The sequence below is a fragment of the Muscardinus avellanarius genome (genome assembly GCF_963383645.1).
Source record: "Muscardinus avellanarius genome assembly, chromosome: 10".
NCBI classification, from domain to species: domain Eukaryota; kingdom Metazoa; phylum Chordata; class Mammalia; order Rodentia; family Gliridae; genus Muscardinus; species Muscardinus avellanarius.
The window spans coordinates 65,822,908-65,843,951 of record NC_137796.1 but is presented as its reverse complement, the minus strand read 5'-3'; the positions used below and the strand labels follow the sequence as shown (position 1 = coordinate 65,843,951).

Below are 21,044 nucleotides of genomic sequence, written 5' to 3'. Positions count from 1 at the left end.
TGGGAACACTCAGTTCCAGCCACTGCCCAGGTGGGAAATATAAGGCAAGTTAGTGAGTTGAGGTGGCCTACACCACGTGAAATAGCAGGTTTAGTAGATTTATGAACGAACGATTGATAGAAGCTGGTCTCAGCGCTCAGGTCTGTAAGGGATGCACCTGTGCTTGGCCTGTGATAATGATCGACACAGTAAGTGCTAGTGATTTAAGGAACAAACCTGGGTGTGGTGGTGCACACCTTGTAACCCTAGTCCGAGGCTGAGCCAGGAGGATTCCAAGTTTGAAACCAGCCTCGGCAATTTAGCGAGACCTTGTTTCAACCGTAGGATCGCGCCTCGCGGACAGCCTCAGCTACTTAATGAGGCCTTCCACAACTTAGTGAGACCCTGTTTCAAAAATAAAGAATAAGAATTAGGGCAGAGGGTGTAGCTCGGAGGTTGAATGCCCTGGGTTTCATCCCTAGACTCACACACACACACACACAAAAGAAAATCGGACTGGGGGTGTAGGTCGGAGGCAGAATGTCCTTGGGTTCAATCCTCAATATAAACAAAATGAAAAGTGTTTAATCCAGAAACAGAACTAGCATAGTTCTGAGAGGCTCTGTCAGCTGAATGAATAAAAGGCAATGTCCCAGCTGGGCACCTATAATTCCAGTATTTGGAGGCTGGAGACAGAAGGGTTTTAAATTCAAAGGCAGCCCCAGCAACTTAGTGAGGCCTTCAGCAATTTAGAGTCTTTTTCAAAATAAAATAGGATTAGCTGGGCGTGGTGGCACACACTTGCAATCCCAGCACTTGGGAGGCTGAGACAGGAGGATCGCACAGGTTCGAAGCCAGCCTCAGCTACTTAGGCTCTCAGCAATTTAGTGAGACCCTGTTTTCAAGTAAAGTATAAAACAGGTCTGGGAGTATAGCCCGGAGGTAGAAAAGCCCCTGGGTTCCACCTCCAGTACCACAAAAATAAAACAAAATAGGACTGAGGGTATAGCTCGGAGATAGAATGCACCTGGGTTTGGTCCACAGTTACACACAGAGAGGCTGGAGAGGGTGGTTTGAAGGTAGAACTGCCTCTTAAAAGGCAGTTGCCCTTTCAAGAGGAGACTTACATGCACACAAAACCACAGTATCGCCCCAAACTCCACACACAGCTCGTCCATGTCATTTTTCCCTTGGAATTTTTAGTAGGGTCTTTCTTTTTTTCTTTTTGGTGCTGGGATGGAACCTAGAGCCTCATGCATGCAAAGTATGCGTTCTTCCACTGAGCTACACCCTTTCCCGCCCCTCTATATACATATTAAATCCACCGAGGGAACAGAAAAACACTCAAATGCTAGCCTTTTCCTATAAGTCAGCTGTCCTAAAGGCAAGCCCTGGCCACCTCCCGGGAGCCATGGAACCACTGGTTTTAGAGAGGAAGACTCGAAGTTCCCTCAAGAGAGGAAAAGCTGGGCAAGTCTTACAAGAATTCTGGGCAGGGCCCTCCTCCCAGACAGCTGCACCCTTTCACCAAGCCGCGTGTGGGCGGAAAACCCAGGAGTCCTTCAAAAGTTGACATTCCAGCTTTCCAAGAAAGGGAGTTTGAATCTTATCTTGGAGACCTAAGAGAGGGGAGATAAGCAAGCGCAGCACTAACTCACCTGCCCGGAAGCCACGCCCTCTACAGCCTTGGAGAGCAGCAGGTGCCGGGGGGCTGATAAAAGGGTGAGCTTTCTGCCCGAGCTCTGCGATTGGCTCCGGGGAACCAATCCCATTGCAGAGAACTTCCGGGATCCACCCCGATTGCTGATAGGCGGAGACCCTTTTGCAGCCCGAGTTCACACTCTTCCCTAGCCAGTGGCTCTAACCTTGAGGGCAGCTTAAACCCATTTATCTGAGACATTTCAAAGGGCCAATGCCCAGAGAGTCTGCTGCAGGGGTCAGATAGCTGCTTCTCAGATGGGATGTGTGTGTGTGTGTGTGTGTGTGTGTGTGTGTGTGTGCGCGCGCGCGTGTTAGAAGGGGGGGGGATCTTCATAGAGTCCCAGATGATTGTAATTGCAGCCAAGTGCGTGAAAGCTGCTTAGACCCTTCAGCTGTGGTTGGGGGACCAGATTCCCCCCCCCCCCACCTTTGGATTGAACCCAGGTGCATTCTACCTCCGAGCTACACCCTCCAGTCCGATTTTTTTTTTTTTTTTTCGAGTCTAGGGATGGAACCCAGGGGCATTCGACCTCCGAGCTACCTTCTCTGCCCTAATTCTTATTCTTTATTTTTGAAACAGGGTCTCACTAAGTTGCGGAAGGCCTCATTAAGTAGCTGAGGCTGTCCGCGAGGCGCGATCCTACGGTCCCAGCCTTCGGTCCCAGCCTTAGGAATGCTGGGATTACAAGAGTGCAGCCACCACACCCTGCTAATCCGATTAAAAAAAAAATTCTTTATTTTGAAACAGGGTCTCACTAAATTGAGGAGGGCCTCATTAAGTAGCTGAGGCTGGTAAGTAGCTGAGGCCAAGTACTGGATTACAAGCATGCCCACCATGCTGGGCGGGGGGCCAAATTCTGCAAGTACCAGATATGTTAAAATTCCAGCTATGCTGGGCATGGTGGTGCAAGCTGGTAACCCTGTCACTTGGAAGGCTGAGACAGGAAGATCTCAGGTGTCAGGTCAGCCTCAGCAATTTAGAGACCCCCAGCAATTCAAGGAGACCCTGTTTAAAAGAAATGGCTGGGGGCGCTGCTTGAAGGTAGAATGCCCCTAGGTTTCATCCCCCAGTACCAAGTAAGTAAATAAAAAGAACTGGGAGTGTAATTTAGAGATATAGAATGTTCTCGGGTTCCATCCCCAGACTCAGGGGGAGAGAAAAAAGCATTTTATGTATGAATAACAAAAGAGGCCTCCCCACACCCATTTTGTGCCTGGGAGCAAATCCAAGGCCTTCCACATTGTAGTCAAAGCTGGGCAATGGTTCAGAGCTGTCATCTCAGGACTTCGGGGCTGAGACGAGAGTATCAGGTTCAAAGTCAGTCTCAGCAACTTATTGAGGCTCTCAGGAACTTTGTAAGACCCTGTTTCAAAATTAAAGAAAAATATAGGACTAAGGGAGTAGCCTGGAAGTAGAAGGCCCCTGGGTTCCATCCCAGTGCCACAAATAAATAAAGTAGGGCTAAGGTGTAGCTCAGAGTTAGAAATGCCTCTGAGTTCAATCCTTAGTCACACACACACACACACACACACACACACACACACACACACGGGGGGTGGGGGGGAGAGAGAGAGAGAGAGAGAGTGTTGAGCTATATCCCCAGCTCTTGAAGCCCTTTCTTTTCTTTTTATTTTTTAAAGATAGGATCTGGCTAAATTGCCCAGCTGGTCTCCAATTCAGAATTCTCTAGCCTCTGCCTCCTGAGTAGCTGGGATTATAGGCAAGGCCCACTGAGAGGGACTTCCTTAACCTATCTGTACCCTGGAGCTATTTCGGGAATGGGAAGGGTAAAAGGCCAAATATTTAACAAAAGAGAATCCTATAGTTGCAGGCATTGGGATGTTATAAAGGGTTTTGGAACTGAGAACCAGGGATACTGGACCAGACCTCAAATGTTTATTTCCTATCACAACACAGTCTCTGATCTGACACAGAGGGTCTGGGGAGGGGGTTGCTCCTGAGAGTCTGGGTTGGGGGCGCACTGCTAAAGGTACTGATTTCCAAATCTCAGGTGGAACAATTAAAGTAGAATTAAATTAGAATGGCTGAGGGTGGGGCACAGGTGTGGCCAGATGCATCTGGGGTCAATGACTGAGGGACGCCTATTGTTGATTCCAGCTTGCCCTTTCAACCTAGCTGTGGAGAGGAAGACCTGCCCCCCCAGCCCCACCCAAGGACTCTGCAGAGGTGGGTCCCCGAAGCATAGCCTTCATAAAGCCAAGTCCTCAGCTGGGGGTGTCTGTGGGCTAGAAGCAGGTCTCTGTGCCAGACAGGTGCTTGTGGGTCCTCTGCTGACCTCTCTTGGGTTCTTAGCTGACCTCTCCGTCTTTTGGGTGAGTAGCAGTTACTGTGTGTGGGGGTGTTCTACAGGAGAACTTTCCAAGCCTTGAGCATTGCTGTGAGCCTTCTAGAAGGATCTTTGAGGGTCTTGGGTAGACCTCTCCCCTTATACATACAGATTTGGAGAGGAGAGCTGCCACCAGTGATTCTGTTTTTCTTCCTATTTATTTTTTGCAATAATAGGAATTGAACCCAGGGGCATTCTACCTCTGAGCTACACCCCTAGCCCTATTTTTATTTGGAAACAGGGTCTCACTGAGTTGCTGAGGCTTTTGGTGAACCCAGGATCCTCCCGTTTCAGCCTCCCTAGTACTGAGATTATAAGTGTGAGCCACCACGCCCACTTTTTTTTCCATTTCTTTTTGAATGTGGTGCTGGGAATTGACCCCAGGGGCATTCTACTTCTGAGTCACATCCCCAGCCCTACTTTACTTTTTATTTGGAAACAAGGTCTTGCTAAATTGTTGAGACCCTCCGTGAACTGCTGAGGCTGGTTTCTAACCTGCGATCTTACTGTCTCAGCCTCCTAATTACTGGGATCATAGGTGTGCACCACAGCACCTGGTTTTCTTTCTTTTCTTTTCTCTTCTTTTCTTTCTTTCTTGTAGAAATGTCAGGGGTAGACAGGTTGATTCCTTACCTCAGGAACTGAGAACAGTGGGGTCCTTGCTTTCCCTGGCAGAAAAGAATTTCAGCATGCGCTGAAGACAGGCTTATTTAGGATAGTGGGGGATACATGTTCAAAGGAGAATGTGGGCCATCTCAAGAGGGAGAGAGTGCTTTGGGGTCTTTACAGCTCCTATTTTATAGGGAACCCCCATGAGGGAGTGGGCTGGGGCCCACAGGAGAGGGTGGAGGTTTGGATTTCTCAGAATGTTCTGGTTCCTGAGGACAAAGGGTGGTGTTTGACCTTTACACCTTCCTTATGGATCTCTGGAATCACCGGTGGGGACAGGGGCCATTATGATTAAGGGTGTGGGCCTACTGAGGATCTTTGCTTAAGGAGTAAACAGGACACTGGGTATGGTGGCACACGCTTGTAATAATCCCCATCCCCAGTAAGAATTGCAGGTTCGTGGCCAGCCTCAGCTACTTAGTGAGGCCCTGTTTCAAGATAAAAAATAGGGCTAGGGGAATAGTTCCGAGGTAAAATGCCCCTGGGCTCAATCACCAGTACAAAAAAAAGAAAGCCCTTTAGAGTGACAAAGATTCTGAAGTTTTGAGATTTTAAAACTAGTTTTCCTTTCTGGGTTATCTCCTTTTTACCTAATTTAACTTTCTTTCTGTCCTACTTCATTTCTGGAGATTGAACCCAGAGGCATTCTACCTCTGAGCTATACCTCCAGCCTTTTTTATTTCTTATTTAGAAATGAGGTCTCACTAAGTTGCTGGGGCTCTCACCTCTGTCTTCCATGTACTGGCATTACATGTGTGTGCTATAGCAACTGGCCTAGTATTTCATCTATCTTTGAGTTTCACCAGCTATAGCTTATAAGATTCACCCATTCAAACTGAACAGTCGTTTTTAGTAGATTTATGCAGTGGGGTAAATGTCACCAGGACCAAGCTTGGAACATTTCTGTCACTTAGAGAAGCTCGCTCTACTCTGAACGTGGTACATTCCTGCTGTTTCTTTTTTCTTTTTCTTTTTTTTTGATACTACCCAAGGGCACCTTTGAGTTTCATACACCTCAGCCATTTTATTTATTATTATTTTTTGTGATACTGGGGGTTGAACCCAGGGGCAGTCTACCTCCAAGCGACACCCCAGCCCTATTTTGTTTTCACTAAATTGTGGAGGGCTTCACTAAGTTGTTGAGGCTGGCTTTGAACCTGTGATCCTTTTATCTCAGCCTCCCAAGAGCTGGAATTACAACTTTGGCCACCACACCCAACTTTTTTTTGTGTGTGTGTGTGTGAAAATGGGGACTCATTCAGTTGCTGAGACTGGTCTTAAACTTGTGATTCTCCTGGCTCAGGCCCCTGTGTTCTGGGATTACAGGCATATGCTACCCTACGTCTGAGCTACACCCCCAGCCCTATTTTTTTATTCTTTATTTTTTTAACAGGGTCTCATTAAGTTGCAGAGGGCCTCACTAAGTAGATGAGGCTGGCCACGAATCCAGATCCTCCTGTTTCAGCCTCCCAAGGACTGGGATTACAACCTTGCGCCACCACACACCCGACTCAAGACCTTGATTCTAAAGGATTCAGTTGCCACAGTCAGGGAGGCTGAGGGAGAGTGTCTGATGCTCATGGGGTTACAGAGATTTCTATCTCGGAGCTACATCCCCAGCCCTATTTTATTTTTTATTTGGAAATAGGGTCTCACTAAGTTGTAGAGGGCCTTACTAAGTTGCTGAGGCTGACTGTGAACCTGTGATCCCTCTGTCTCAACCTCTCAAGTACTGGAATTACAAGTATGTGCCACCATGCCTGCCTTCGCCCTTTTTATTTTGAAATAGAGTTTTGTTAAGTGGATGAGATTCTCATTAGGTTGCTGAGGCCATTCTCAAACCTGCTATCTTCCTATCTCAGCCTCCTAAGTGTTGGGATTTCAGATATGCACCATCACACTGGTCTCACCAGCAGTTTTTGCAGCCAGAGTTTTATCTGAAGTTTCTTCCTGAGCAATGAAGCATTCAGGGGTTTCATATCTCTGTTAAGGATCCTTCCTGAGCCTGGGGACACCACGGAGGCCCTCCTGGCGTGAGGCGAAAGAGGCCAAGGGCAAGAAACTGGTAGATATTCCAGTCAGCAGATTTTCCAACAATTGGCTAAGGATTGTGACCTGAACATCTGAGAAGAGATGAGTTCCACAGAACTGGCTCAGATCCCAGGTGAGTGTACCGGTCTTCTTCGGCTTCAGAAACATCAGGAGCCCGGTTTGGTGGCGCACGCTTGTAATCCCCATGCTTGGGAGGCTGAGACAGGATGATCATGCAGGTTCGAAGCCAGCCTCAGCTGGTTTAAGAGACCCTGTTTCCAAATAAAATATAAAATAGGTCTGGGAGTGTATCCCAGAGGTAGAAGAGTAGAAAGCCCCTGGTTTCCATCCCCAGTAAAACCAAAACCAAAACCAAAAACAACAACAAAAAAATCAGGAGTGAGCATGTCTGTAATCTCAGTACTTGGGAGGCTGAAACAGGAGGTTCACAGGTTTAAGGCCAGTCTCATCAATTTAGGGTGACACTGTTTCAAAATAAAAAATAAAAAGGGCTGGCATGTAGCAGGATGTTCTTGAGTTAAATCCCCATTCCAAAAAAAAAAAAAGATAAACCCAGGGGTGTTAGAGCAACATACAGCCTCTGCAGGCAGACCCTCTGCATGGGTGTGAGCTGGATTGCCTACATAGTAGGTGTAAGGACTTGCTTCTTGGTGGATACCTGGTTCCAGTTCTCTCACCTCTGTCCATCCCAGACTCTTCCGCCCTGAGTTCACCTTTGTTGTTAGTTAAGGTTTATGATGGTATTGCAAAAATATTCATGATCTCAGTTTAGCTCTTATCTCCTCTTCTGGGGTATGTCCACCATCTTAAAACTTTAATTTCTGAAATAATTTTGGATTCATAGGAAAGTTGTGAAGATAGCACAGAGTTCCCATGTAGCCTTCCCCTTGCATCCCCTGTAGTTAACATCTTACATCTGTCAAAACTAAGAAACAGATGGGCGTGGTGGCGCACACTTGTAAAAATCCAGCATTCGTGAGGCTGAGACCAGAGGATCTCTGAGATAGGAGAATCACAGGTTCCAGGTTAGCCTCAGCAACTTAGTGAGATCCTGTTTTATTTTTTTAATTTTTTATCTTATTTTATTTTATTTTTGGTGGTACTGGGTTCCTGGAAGCCCTTCTACCTCCGGGATACACTCCCACGGGCTACACTCCCAGACCTATTTTTAACTTTTTTATGTGGAAACAGGGTCTCTTAAGCCAGCAAGGCTGGCTCTGAACCAGTGCGATCCTCCTGTCTCTGCCTCCCAAGTGCGGGGATTACAAGCCTGCGCCACCACGCCCGGCGTTTATTCTTTATTTTGAAACAGCATCTCACTAAGTTGTGGAGGGCCTCACTAAGTAGCTGAGGCTGGCCGCAAACCACGATCCTCTTGTCTCAGCCTCCCAAATACTGGGATTACAAGTGTGTACCACCATGCCCACCTAGACATATTCTTAATTTTTTTTTCTTTTGTGGCACTGGGGTTGAACCCAGGGGCATTCTACCTTGGAGCCACATCCTCAGCCCTATTTTTTATTTTGAAACGGGGTCTGGATAAGTGCTGGCCTCAGATCCGCAATCTTCCTGTTTGAGCCTCCCAAGTACTGGGATTACAGGTGGATACCACCTTGCCCTGTTGCTGCTGCTGCTGCTGCTGCTGCTATTACCACTATTACTTTTATTATTATTATTTCTTTTATGGTGCTGGGGATCAAATCCAGAGCCTCATGCTTGCTAGGCAAACACTCTTCCACTAAGTTACATCATCAGCTCAAAAGTGGTAGATATTTACCAAAATAAAAATCGAACCAGTATCTGAAAACCTTTCACCTATGCTAATGCCTGATGTAGGAGGTACAAATAACCCTGTGGGTCAAGCTATGTCAATGAATGTATATTTTACAGAGGGTGCACTGGTGCTGAAAATGGACAATCCAGTGCCAAGAGACACTGAGGAACACTTAGTGACAGAAAAGACAGGTGGGTGAATTCTGTCCTGTGTCATAGTTGGGTGTTTGAGGGCGTGCAAGGTAAATCGCCTCTTTCTGGATTTTCTTGATTCGATCACATTTATGAAATGTTCCTGGGATGCGGATGATCATCTCAACTTTTTCCTGTTGAATATCATTACAGATGATAAGGAGAGAGGAGACTTAGTAGAGAAACTCTCTGATCTCTGGAAAAGCAAATTTTGGCCAGGAGACCATGACCATTTCCACGAAGTCACCCGGAGAAGCCAGAATTTGATACCATTCTTGAATGCAAACAGGCCAGTGCCAGATACAGTGGTGTTATATGGTTCTGCAGGTGTTGGGAAAACCACACTGGCCAAACGGTGTTTGCTGGATTGGGCAGAGTCTAACCTGGGCCAGTTCCAGTATGCTTTCTACCTCAACTGCAGGGAGCTCGCCTGCATGCCCCCCTGCACCTTTGCAGAGCTGATCTCTAAGGACTGTCCCGAGTTGCAGGAGGACATCCTGGCGGCCGTGGCCCGAGCAGAGAGAGTCCTGTTTGTGGTGGATGGCTTTGATGAGCTGCGCGTCCCCTTGGGGATGCTCATTTGTGACATCTGCGGAGACTGGAAAGCGCAGAAGCCGGTGCCCATCCTCCTGAGCAGTTTACTGAAGAAGAAGATGGTGCCCAATGCCACACTTCTGGTCACGACGCAGCCCAGGGCCTTACAGGACTTCGTGCTCCTCGTTTACCAGCCGCGCTTTGTGGAGATGGAGGGCTTCTCGGAGCAGGACAGAAAGGAGTACTTCCAGAGATACTTTAAAGACGAGGACCAGGCACGCCGAGCTTTCGATGCCATGCGTTGCAGCGCGGCCCTGTTCCGCATGGGCTCAGCTCCAGCCGTGTGCCAGCTGGTCTGCGCCTGCCTGGAGCTCCAGATGCAGAGGGGGCAGGACCCCCGGCTGGCCTGCCAGTCCCCCACCTCGCTGTTCCTGCAGTTCCTCTGTGGCCAGTTCACACCGGCTGCCGGCGGCTGTGCCCAAAGGGACCTGCGGGCCCCGCTGGAGGCCCTGTGTCTCCTGGCCGCCCAGGGCCTGTGGACGCAGCAGCTGTCTTGGTTTGACAATGGAGACCTGGGGAGACTCGGGGTGACGGAGTCCCATCTCCATCCCTTCCTGGACAGACACATCCTCCAGAGGGACGAATACTGCGAGGGCTGCTTCTCCTTCGTGCATCTCAGCGTCCAGCAGTTCCTGGCCGCCATGTTTTACATCCTGAAGCTCCAGGAGCAGGGAAAGCGGGACAGTTTGAGGTGGGACAGCGAGGACATCGGAGACGTGTGCACGCTGTTCTCCAGGGAAGCCAGAGCCAGGAACCCCAGCCTGACCCAGGCCGGCCACTTCCTGTTCGGCCTCTTGAACAAGAAGAGGGCCCAGGAGCTGGAGGCCACTTTCGGCTGCCAAACATCGCTGGAGGTCCAGAAGGAGTTGCTGAAATGCGGGGCCGAGGAGACCCAGCCCTTCCTGTTGAAGATGGATCTGAGGGAGGTTTTGTACTGTCTTTATGAATCCGGGGAGGAGGAGCTGGTGAAGGACGCGATGGTCCCCTTTGAGGATGTGTCCCTGCACGTGAAGAGCAGCGAGGACCTCCTGCACGCTGTGTTCTGTCTTAGGCACTGCAGGAAACTCCGGAGCCTCTCGCTGCAGGTGGACAAGAGCTTTTTCCCAGAGAAAGACAGGGAGGCTCCCCTGAGTGCTTACCTTCAGGGCGGCAAGTAAGCTTTGTGTTTCCCTCTGTTGCTTCTTGCTAGTTCTCCTGTCTTCTGCCCCGTCCTGTGCTTCATAGGAAGAGGCTCAGGTCAGTGTTCCCCCTTGATGGGCTGCCCTCCTGCTTACCTTCAAGATGGGAGACAAGCTTTGGAGGCTCAACCTAACTCTTGTTAGGTTGAGAGTCTCACTACTTGCCGAGACTGTCCTCAAACCTGTGATCCTCCTGTCTCAGCCTTCCAAGTACTGGTTTGAATAGGCATGTGCCACCACACCTGGTCCTCAGCTTATTTTTTTCTTTTTTGCAGTACCTGGGATTGAGCTCAGGCATTTTACCTTTGAGCTATACCCCCAGCCCCAATTTTTATTATTCATTTTTGAAACAAGGTCTCACTAAGTTGCAGAAGGCCTAAGTTGCTGAGGCTGTCCTAGAACCTGTGATCCTCCTGTCTCACTCTCCCAAGTACTGGGATTAAAAGGGTGCACGACCATGCCCAGCCCTCAGTCCATTTTGAATTGTATTTTTGAACATGATAAAAACTAGAGATTTCAGTGACTGTATTTTTTTTTAAATTTATTTTGGTACTGGAGATTGACCGCATGGGCATTCTACCTCCAAGCTATACTCCCAGCTCTTTTTATTTTGAACCAGCATCTCACTACATTGGTAAGACTGGTCTCAGATCCGAGATCCTCTCATCTCAGCCTTCTAAGTGCTGGGATTACAGGTATATGCCACCACGCCCCAGCTACAGTGCGTGTGTGTGTGTGTGTGTGTGTGTGTGTGTGTGTGTATGTGTGTGTATGTATGTTAATTACTGGGGATTGAAACCAGGGGCTTCTACCTTTGAGCTATACTTCCAGCGTTTTTATTTTGAAATACTCTTGCTGAGTTGCTGAGGCTGGTCTGGAATTTCATCAGTGGGTACCCTAATCTGTTGCTTTCTGGCAGGTTTCAGCCCAACAGTGACTCTCTCTGCCGCTGGGTGGATCTCTGCCCTGTGGTCTGCTCTGAGAACCTGACCTCTCTTGACATCAGCAAAAGCTTCCTGAGCAACCCCTCAGTGAGGATTCTCTGCTACTATATAACCCGTGCATCCTGCCGTCTGCAGAAAGTCGTGTAAGTAAAACAGGTGTTGAGGGACGGCCCTGGGCACAGCCAGGCTTTGCATTTTTGACATGGGAGTAATATTTGGATGCCTGACCAGACTCTAGCCATGTGCTGGAGAAAGGAAGAGAAAAAATGGTTTTTGTCCTCAGCTTTCCTATGGGAAAATTTTATTATTTTCAAAAAATTTGGCCATGAGTTCGCATGTGTGTAAACATCCTCCATGGGGTGTATTTGAAACCCAATACATAGAAATGTAGGTGTGTGTCAGGGGGAGGGCTGGGTGTGAAGGAAGAAATATAACTGGTCACCCTGGGGTGCAACAGGTCACTAGAACTTTCTGTCTGAAATTTTGTATCCTTTGACTAACATTTCTCCTTTTTTCTCTCCTCTCCTTTCCTCTCCTCTCCTCTCTTTTTTTGTGCTGCGGATTGAATGCAAGGGCAATTCAACCTCCAAGTTACACCACCAGCCCTTTTTATTTTTTCTTTTGAAATGGGGTCTCACTAAGTTGCTGAGGCTAGCCTAGAACCTATGTTCCTCCTGTCTTAGCCTCCCAAGTACTAGGATCACCGGTGCTGGCTGACTTTGAGCTGAGAATTTTGTAGGTGCTTTGTACTGGCTCTGTGGTCTCTTCTATATACAAAAGCAGCACAGGAAGTTTGAGTTTTGCCTCAAGCGGCTGGGATACTTTGGAGCAAATACTGACCCAGGCTGACTGGAGCCTGCCAAATGCTCTCTGCCCGTCTGGGATAGATGGGTGCCAGGCATTATTTAAAGGACGTTCTTGCCAGATGTGATGACACGCACCTATAGTCCCAGTACTTGACAGGCTGAGACAGAAGGATCACAGGTTCAAGCTAGCTTCAGCGATTTAGACGTTGTTTCAAAGAAAAGGAAAAGGACATTCTTGTTTGGGTCCCTCACGAGGAGTAACCATGGCTTTGAGTCTTTTTCTTCGGATAGATGGCAGTTCACAGTGAGCTTATGGGTAGCTGGGGACTTTGTGTGTGTGTGTGTGTGTGTGTGTGTGTGTGCGCGCGCTATTGGGGATGGAACCCAGGAGCTTTTTATTTTGAAACAGGGTCTTGCGAGTCTCACTACTTGCTGAGACTGTCCTCAAACCTGTGATCCTCCTGTCTCAGGTGGAAAACTTTTTTTTTTTTTTTTTTTTTTTTTTGGTGATACTGGGGTTCCTGGAAAAACCTACCTCTGGGCTACACTCCCAGACCTATTTTTATATTTTTATTTGGAAACAGAGTCTCTTACTAGTTTTAAAATCTAGGAATTTGCCGGGCTTGATGGCGCGTGCTTGAGATCCCCGGGCTTGGGAGGCGAAGACAGGAGGATCGAGCAGGTTCGAAGCCAGCCGCTCTGGTTTAAGAGACCCTGTTTCCAAAACTAAAAAAAATAGGTCTGGGAGTGTAGCCCGGATATAGAAGGGATTCCAGGAACCCCAGTACCACCAAAAATAAAAATAAATAAATAAATAAATAAAATAAAATCTAGGAACTTCATGGGATTAAGCCAAGGGACATTCTTCTTCCGAACTACACCCTTTGCCCTAGTTTTTTTTTTTTTTTTTTTTTTTTGAAACAGGGTTTCACTAAATTGCAGAGGGCCTCACTAAGTAGCTGAGGCTGTCCGCGAATTGTGATCCTCCGGTCTCAGCCTCCCGAATGCTGGGATTACAAGCGTGCGCCACGACGCCCGGCTGGAATATCTTGGATCTCTTCAACAGCTGGGAAGATTCTGGCCGCAGGATCTAAAGGAATATGGGAAGAGTAACAAAGACACGAAACTTGGATACCTGGGATCTGAGCAGCCAAATACTTACTTTGTTTATTTATCTATTGGTATTAGGGATCGAGCCTGGGGCATTGTACCTCTGAGCTACACCCCGGCCCTTTTATTTTTTAAAATTTGAAACAAGGTCTCGCTGAGTGGCTGAAGGTCTCTCTAAGTTGCAGAGGCTGGCCTCAATCAAACCTGCGATCATCTTGTCTCAGCTTCTTACCTCTGGGATTCCAGGCATGTGCCACTGTGCCCAGCTCTCTTGGTTCAGTTAATAAAGACTTGCATGTTATTTCTGGAACTGAGTGTCCTTTACTTGCATGAACTAAACCGTGAAAAGACTCAAGCTGACCGAGAAAATAGACTGAAGCCACTTTTAGCGAAGTTTAGTTTAGTTTAGTTCCTCGTCATGAACCAAGTTAAGATCTGCATGCGCCGATTCTCCATGGTTTTCTCTCATCCATGTAGATAAATGAGAAATCTCACTTCTGGTCCTCCTTGCAAGGCGTGTTCATGCTTTTTTTCAGAGATGGCATATGGTCAGTGATTTTATTTCCCCCAACAAGCACTCCTATGAAATGAAACATGATTTTGTTACTTCCCATTAGCAAAAGGTTGAGATAGCCAAAGAAATGAGAACTAAAAACAGTCAAGTGTGGTAGTACACACTTTCTAATCCCAGTATTTGGGAGGCTGAGACTGGAGGATCGCGGTTTGTGGCTCTTTGCAACTCAGTGAGACCCTGTTTTAAAATAAAGAATAAAACAGGGCTGGGGTGTAGGTCAGAGGTCGAATGCCCCTGGGTTCCATCCCCAGTACCACAAAATAAATAAATAAATAAAAATTTAAAAATTAAAAAAGAACTAAAAACATATCTATGCAATTTTACAGTTTTGTTTATACCCTCCTCTACACAGCTAAGGACCAAACCTTCAAGATGAAGTCCTTTCTGCTTTCTCCTAGGATTAGCAAGGTCTCCCCTGTGACCGCTTACTACGATTTCTGTCTGGCTCTGGTTGGGAAGAGCACCCTGACCCACCTCACCCTGGTGGGCTACATCCAGGAGGACATGACGCTGCTGTTCATGCTACTGGGCGAGATTCTCAAGCATGCGAAATGTGCCCTGCAGTATCTGAGGTGGGTCTGCTGGCCGTTGCTGTCCTCTGAGGCATATCCCATGGTCACCTCCGTCCTCTGAGGTCAAGTGGACCTACCTCTCCTCTGAGGTTTCAAAACAACAACAACAAAATAAACAGGGTCAGGGGTGTATCTTGGAGGTAGAATGAGCCTGGGTTCAATCCCCACTACCACAAAAGTTTTTATTCTCTTGGTCATGAGGCTGGAGACCAGAATCGTTGAGGTCAGGGTTGGATGTGCATTGAAGGAGTGAGAGAAATGAAGACACAGCCTTTGAAATAGTGAAGCAGAATGAGCTGATGTGGTCCTTCCATCTTCCCAGAATGACTCATCTCTATTTCTCCCACAGGCTGGGGCATTGTTTTGCCACCACTGAGCAGTGGGCTGACTTCTTCTTTGCCCTCCGAGCCAGCCACTCCCTGCTGTCCCTGGACCTCTCCGACAACGAGCTGATGGACGAGGGCGTCGAGCTCCTGTGTGAGACTTTGAGACACCCAAAGTGCTTCCTGCAGAAGCTGTCGTAAGTCCCTCTGCTTCTCCTGTGGGCAATTGTCTGAGGTCTGGGGCCGCAGAGAGGGAGAGGTGACCCACACAGAACCTCCCATGGATACAGATACCTGCTTCTCATCTCTGGTCCCAGGCAGACAGTTTTGTGCATCTTGTTCTCTTCCCTGATCCTTCGTGTGACCACAGCATTATGTAGAGAGCAGGCAGGATTCTCAAGAAGGGCTTTAGGACTCTACCATCTAGAGATGGCTGAGAAGGTTGGGTGCTGATGTGATTGGTGACATTGTTGTGATTTTTCTGCAGGTTGGCGAACTGTCACCTAACGGAAGCCTGCTGCAAGGAGCTCACTTCTGTTCTGATAGTCAACCAGAGGCTGACGCACCTGTGCTTGGCCAAGAATGACCTCGGGGATGGTGGGGTGAAAATCCTGTGTGAAGGCTTGGGTTACCCTGAGTGTAAACTCCAGACCCTGGTGTAAGTCCCTGTAGGGTGTGTGTGTGTGTGTGTGTGTGTGTGTGTGTGTGTGTGTGTGTCTCAAGTAGGACAGATGAATGTGAGAACACTTAATAATTCCAATCAAATGTAACTGTAGAAAGCCTGGTAAGAATTAGGGAAGAAACAAGTAGAAACAAGGAAGGATGTTAATTTAATTTTGGCCTGCTCTTCAGAGACTGCCCACTGTGGGGATTTTGGATAGGCAATTGGCTCTCAGATTCTATGTTTTGTGTTCTCAAAATTTACCTGATGCACCACTTTCTTTCAGTACACAGATATTGAATTACATGGTAGGGTTGATATAATTTATTTTATTTTTGGTACTGGGGCTTAAATCTAGGGACCTTCTGCCTCTGAGCTACATCCATAGCTCTATTTTATTTTGCTGTTGTGAAACAGGATCTCTCTAAGTTGTTGAGGTTCTCTGCTAAGTTCTGAGGCTGGCCTTGAATCTGCAATCCTCCTGTTTTAGTCTTGCAATTACTGGGATTATAGACATGCACAACTGTGCCAGGCTGTGTTTAGCTTTTTGGATGTAGCACAATTCTGCTGGACCAATTGAATCTAAGACTTGTCCATACTTAAAAAAGACAGAGGATAGCAGGGAGTGGTAGTGCACGCTTGTAATCCCTGCGCTTGGGAGGCTGAGACAGGAGAATGGCGCAGGTTTGAAGCCAGCCTCTGCTGGCTTAAGAAACCCTGTTTCCAAATAAAATGTAAAATAGGTCTGGGAGTGTAGCCTGGAGGTAGAAGGCCCCTGGGTTCCATCCCCAGTACCACCAAAACGAAAAACAAAAAACAAAAAACAAAAAACAAAAAACTGAGGGTAAAACCTCAATGATCTGATAGTGCAGACAATAAAAGAGGCCTTGAGTTCCTTTCTATGTCTGTCTGAACTCAGAGTTGAAGCTCTTGACATGTAAGATAAGCTGCTGCTGGAGGAAAACCTGTGCCCTAGGAGATAGGGCTTGTTCCTCCATAGCAAAAGTGTGGTACCCAGCAACCAGTTTAATTCTCCTACCACTTTGGCAGGGTAAAGAGAATGTACTGGTAACTCCATTTGCACATTCTTAGATGAGAGCCCATGTGTAAATATGTAGTTCGGTGTGATGTCGGAAGTATCAGCTACTACTTCACAGGACACAAGTTTCAGCGGCTAACAGATGACCTTTTTGTTTGACTGTCTGTAGGTTGCGGTATTGCAACATCACAGAACATGGCTGCAAAAGTCTCTCAAAACTACTCCATGGAGACTGCGAGCTTGTCAACTTGGACCTCAGTCTGAATCCCATAGCTCTCGGACTATGGTCGCTCTGCGATGCCTTAAGGGCTCCATATTTGAACCTACAGCATCTAGGGTAGGTGTTTGTGCTCATTTTGAACATGGTTGAAAATCTGTCCTTGCTGTATTCCAGAACATCTCAGCTTGGGACAGTATCGCTCAGCATCTAACATTCGGGTTAACCCCTTCCCCCCCAGAGATTGAATAGAAGCAGTGGGGCGCTTGTGGAGTTGCTCAGAGGGGCTGGGGGAGTTGGAGATGGGCGAGAAAGACTTCCAGTGATGAGGATTTCAGGAACAAGCTGCTTCTGCTGGGATGTGGTGATGGGGAAGCAGAGGGATTGCCCCAGTTTGGTACCAGGGGAATATAGATGAGATACTGCCCAAGGAGGTGCCACCTCTGCGCATCTGCACACTAGATGGTATTTCCTTCTGTGGACCACTGCCACGCCTTGTCCCCCTTCCAAGTCTGTCCTCAAAGCATCTCATGAGTACACTCTTCTTTGCAACTAGAACTCTTTCAGAAAGAGGCTCTGGGATGTGTAATTACTTCCTTATCTTTGCTGCAGAAATGAGAACAGACAATAGGATGTAGGGTGCTTCTCTTTTTTTGTTTGGGCTGTACCTGGAATTCTCGGTGGCCAGACTCGAGTGGAGGTTTTGTTTTTGTGTTTTTGTTTGTTTGATTTTTTTTTTTTTGGTGGTACTGGGGTTCCTGGAAGCCCTTCTACCTCCGGGCTACACTCCCAGACCTATTTTATATTTTTGAAACAGGGTCTCTTACGCCAGCGCGGCTGGCTTCGAACCTGCGCGATCCTCCTGTCTCCGCCTCCCAAGCGCGGGGATTACAAGCGTGCGCCACCACGCCCGGCTTGTGTTTGATTATTTTGTTTTGTTTTTGGTATTGAGGATTGAATTTGGGGGCATTCTGCCTTGGAGCTACACTTCAAGCCTTATTTATTTATTTATTTATTTATTTATTATACTAGGCATTTAACTCAGGGGGCATTCTACCTCCAAGCTATATACCCAGTCCTGTTTTTAAATTTTCATTATTTAATTTTAATTTTTTGTGGTACTAGGGATGGAACCCAGGGGCTTTCTACCTCTGGGCTACACTCCCAGACCTATTTTTATATTTTGTTTGGAAACAGGGTCCCACAAAGTTGCTGAGAGCCTCACTATGTAGTGGAGGCTGATTTCAAACCTGTGCGATCCTCCTTTCTCAGCCTCCCAAGTTACTGGAACCACAGCCTATGCCACCACACCCGGCTTTTGTTTGTTTGTTTGTTTGTTTTGGTGGTACTGGGGATGGAACCCAGGGGCCTTCTACCTCCAGGCTACACTCCCAGATCTGTTTTATATTTTAGCCAGCAGAGGCTGGCTTTGAACCTGCACAATCCTCCTGTCTCAGCCTCCCAAGCGCGGGGATTACAAGTGTGTGCCACCACGCCCGGCTCACACCTGGCTTTTAATTTTTATTTTGAAACAGGGTCTTGCTAGGTTGAATCAGAGTCTCACTACTTGCTAAGGTTGCCCTTGAACCTGCAAACCTCCTGTCTCAGACTCCCAAGTACTGGATTACAGGCGTGTGCCTGCCGCACCCTTTCTTATCTTTTATTTTGAAACAGAGTCTGACAAGATAGTTGCTGAGGGTCTTGCTTAATTGCTGAGGCTGCCTTCAAACCTGTGATCCCTGTCTCAGCCTCCCCAGTACTGGGATTCTAGGCATGTGCCACCACACCTGGCTTTTTTTTTGGGGGGGGGAGGGTCTGGGGATGGAACCCAGGGGCATTCGACTTCCGAGTTACAGCCCCTGCCCTATTTTTTATTCTTTATTTTGAAACCGGGTCTCACTGATTTGCAGAGGGACTCACTAAGTAGCTGAGGCTGACCGTGAACCGTAATCCTCCGATCTCAGCCTCCCGCATGCTGGGATTACAAGCGTGCACCACCACTGCCCAGCCACACCCGGCTTTATGTTTTTTTTTTTTTTCCTGTAGGGCTTGACAACATGAAAGACAAGGGGTTCTACCACTGAGCCGCACCCGAGCCTGGGACCAAAGCTCTTGTGCTTTTTTCAGTTTACTGCCCTTCTCCTTCGCCCATGTATCATAGCGGCTCCCCATCAACTATCCTTTAGGTTTCTCAGGTCTCTTTCCCAAGAAGGACTTCCCTGACCCCCAGGAGTAAGCCCTCTGATTACTTTGTTTCAACATGTCCTCCTCCACCTTCCCCGGTACATCCTGATAACGGTTCTCCATCATCTGGGCTTCCAGAGGATGGGAGTGGCGTGCACGGCAGCCCTGTGGGTTCTAGTCAGGACCTGCATGGTGAGTGAGTGGGTCTCTGTGTTCTTTCTCAACAGGCTCTGGGGATGCGCCATCACGCCGCTGTACTGTCAGGAGCTGGCGTCTGCGCTCACCAGCAACAAGAAGCTGGAAACTTTGGACCTGGGCCAGAATGCCTTGGGACTGACTGGAGTGACTGTACTTTTGGAGGCTTTAAAAGAGAGGAGTGGGCCTCTGAAGATGCTCAGGTATGGCCTTTCTTTTTCATGTGATAAATTTTCATTTTATTTATTTATTTATTTATTTTTGCTGGTCTGGGGATAGAACCCAGGGGCATTTGACCTCCAAGCTACACCCCCTGTCCTATTTTTTTATTCTTTATTTTGAAACCGGGTCTCACTGAATTGCAGAGGGCCTCACTAAGTACTAGCTGAGGCTGTCCGCGAACTGCCATCCTCCGCTCTCAGCGTGTGCCACTACGCCCGGCTCTCACTCTCTGAGGTTGGCTGCGAACCACAATCCTCCTGTCTCAGCCTCCCAAATGCTGGGATTATAAGCATGCGCCACCATGTCTGGCATGTGAATATCTTTATCACTCCAACAGCTTAAGTAATCTACCTTTAGTGTCTTTTTACTTTTAACCAGAGAACTCTAACTCTTAATTTTTTTTTAGCAATATACATATCTAGGTTTAATGTTGTAAGGGGACCATGAGTATGCCAGGAGCTGGGTGTTGTGGTTCCTGGCTCCGTGTCTTCAGCTGTAAGTAGCTGTGGTCCTCATTCTGGGTGCACAAGAATTGTCCGATGTGGGCTGAACAGGTGCACCATGAACAGAGACACCAGGCTTAGCATCTCCTCAGATGATGCATCATGGCCGCAGGATTAGCATCTCCTTGGATGATGTGTCATGGCCACAGGAACAGCTGAGACGGTGGGGAGTCCCTGAGAGTGTTCTGTCAGGTCTTATATGTTGTTTTTGTTTTTTCTGAGACCCTCCTATGGATCTCTGTTTTCTGGATCCAAAAGTACTTTCTACTATGGCCATCCTGATAAATTTTTTTTTTTTTTTTTTGGCGGGTCTGGGGATGGAACCCAGGGGCATTTGACCTCCGAGCTACAGCCCCTGCCCTATTTTTTATTCTTTATTTTGAAACCGGGTCTCACTGAGTTGCAGAGGCCTCACTAAGTAGCTGAGGCTGTCCGCGAACCGCGATCCTCCAGATCTCAGCCTCCCGAATGCTGGGATTACAAGCGTGCGCCACCACGCCCGGCTCTGATAAAAAATTTTGGGGACACTTTGGGTGGTTCACGATGTTTCTTGGAACGACAAAATTAAGTGTTGCTAGAGCTGGGCATGGGGGCTCACGCTTGTAATCCCAGCATTTGGAAGGCTGAGACAGGAGGATCGTGGTTCGTGGCCACCCTCAGGTACTACTAAGTGAGGCCTTTTGCAATTCAGTGAGACCCAGTTTCAAAAATAAAGAATAAAAAATAGAGCTGAGGGTGTAGCTTGGAAGTAGAATGCCCCTGGATTCCATCCCCAGTACTGCAAAAAAAAAAAAAAAATGTTGCTTTAACATTGATATCTCCTCTGGTCCTTCAGGTTGAAGATAGATGACTGTCATGGTAAACTCCAGAATCTACTGAAAAAGGTGAAGGAAAGCAATCCCAGCCTGACCATTGAAAATGTCATCAGGGCCAATGCGCCTTCCTACTTTGATTTCTTCTCAGCACCCTGAGAGCATTCTTTCCAATCTAAGATAGCTCATGACAAAGGTCAAAGGGTCCCATGGTCATCACTAGGCTGGGAGCTAACAGTATAGGACTGAGCACCACTTTGTAGTAAATTTTATGCAAGTCACATCCCCACTTCTGATCACAGTGTCCTCACAAGGATAATAAAAGTTCTCTGCTTGGAGTCCTACTTATTAATACTGTCAAGAGCTTAAACTTGATGCTCGGTGTCCTTAGCCTAG

General features: G+C 47.6%; 1 protein-coding gene across 1 annotated transcript; it reads left to right on the top strand.

The window, feature by feature from the left end:
• Nucleotides 1-6,830: 6,830 nt before the first annotated feature.
• On the top strand, nucleotides 6,831-20,807 carry NLRP7 (NLR family pyrin domain containing 7; the record flags this gene model as incomplete). Its single annotated transcript, XM_080703736.1, has 9 exons — nucleotides 6,831-6,861; nucleotides 8,934-10,461; nucleotides 11,406-11,573; nucleotides 14,319-14,492; nucleotides 14,842-15,012; nucleotides 15,303-15,473; nucleotides 16,685-16,852; nucleotides 19,144-19,314; nucleotides 20,672-20,807. The coding sequence occupies 9 exons, from the start codon at nucleotides 6,831-6,833 to the stop codon at nucleotides 20,805-20,807; spliced, it is 2,718 nt and encodes a 905-aa protein (XP_080559862.1).
• Between the last annotated feature and the right edge of the window lie 237 nt (nucleotides 20,808-21,044).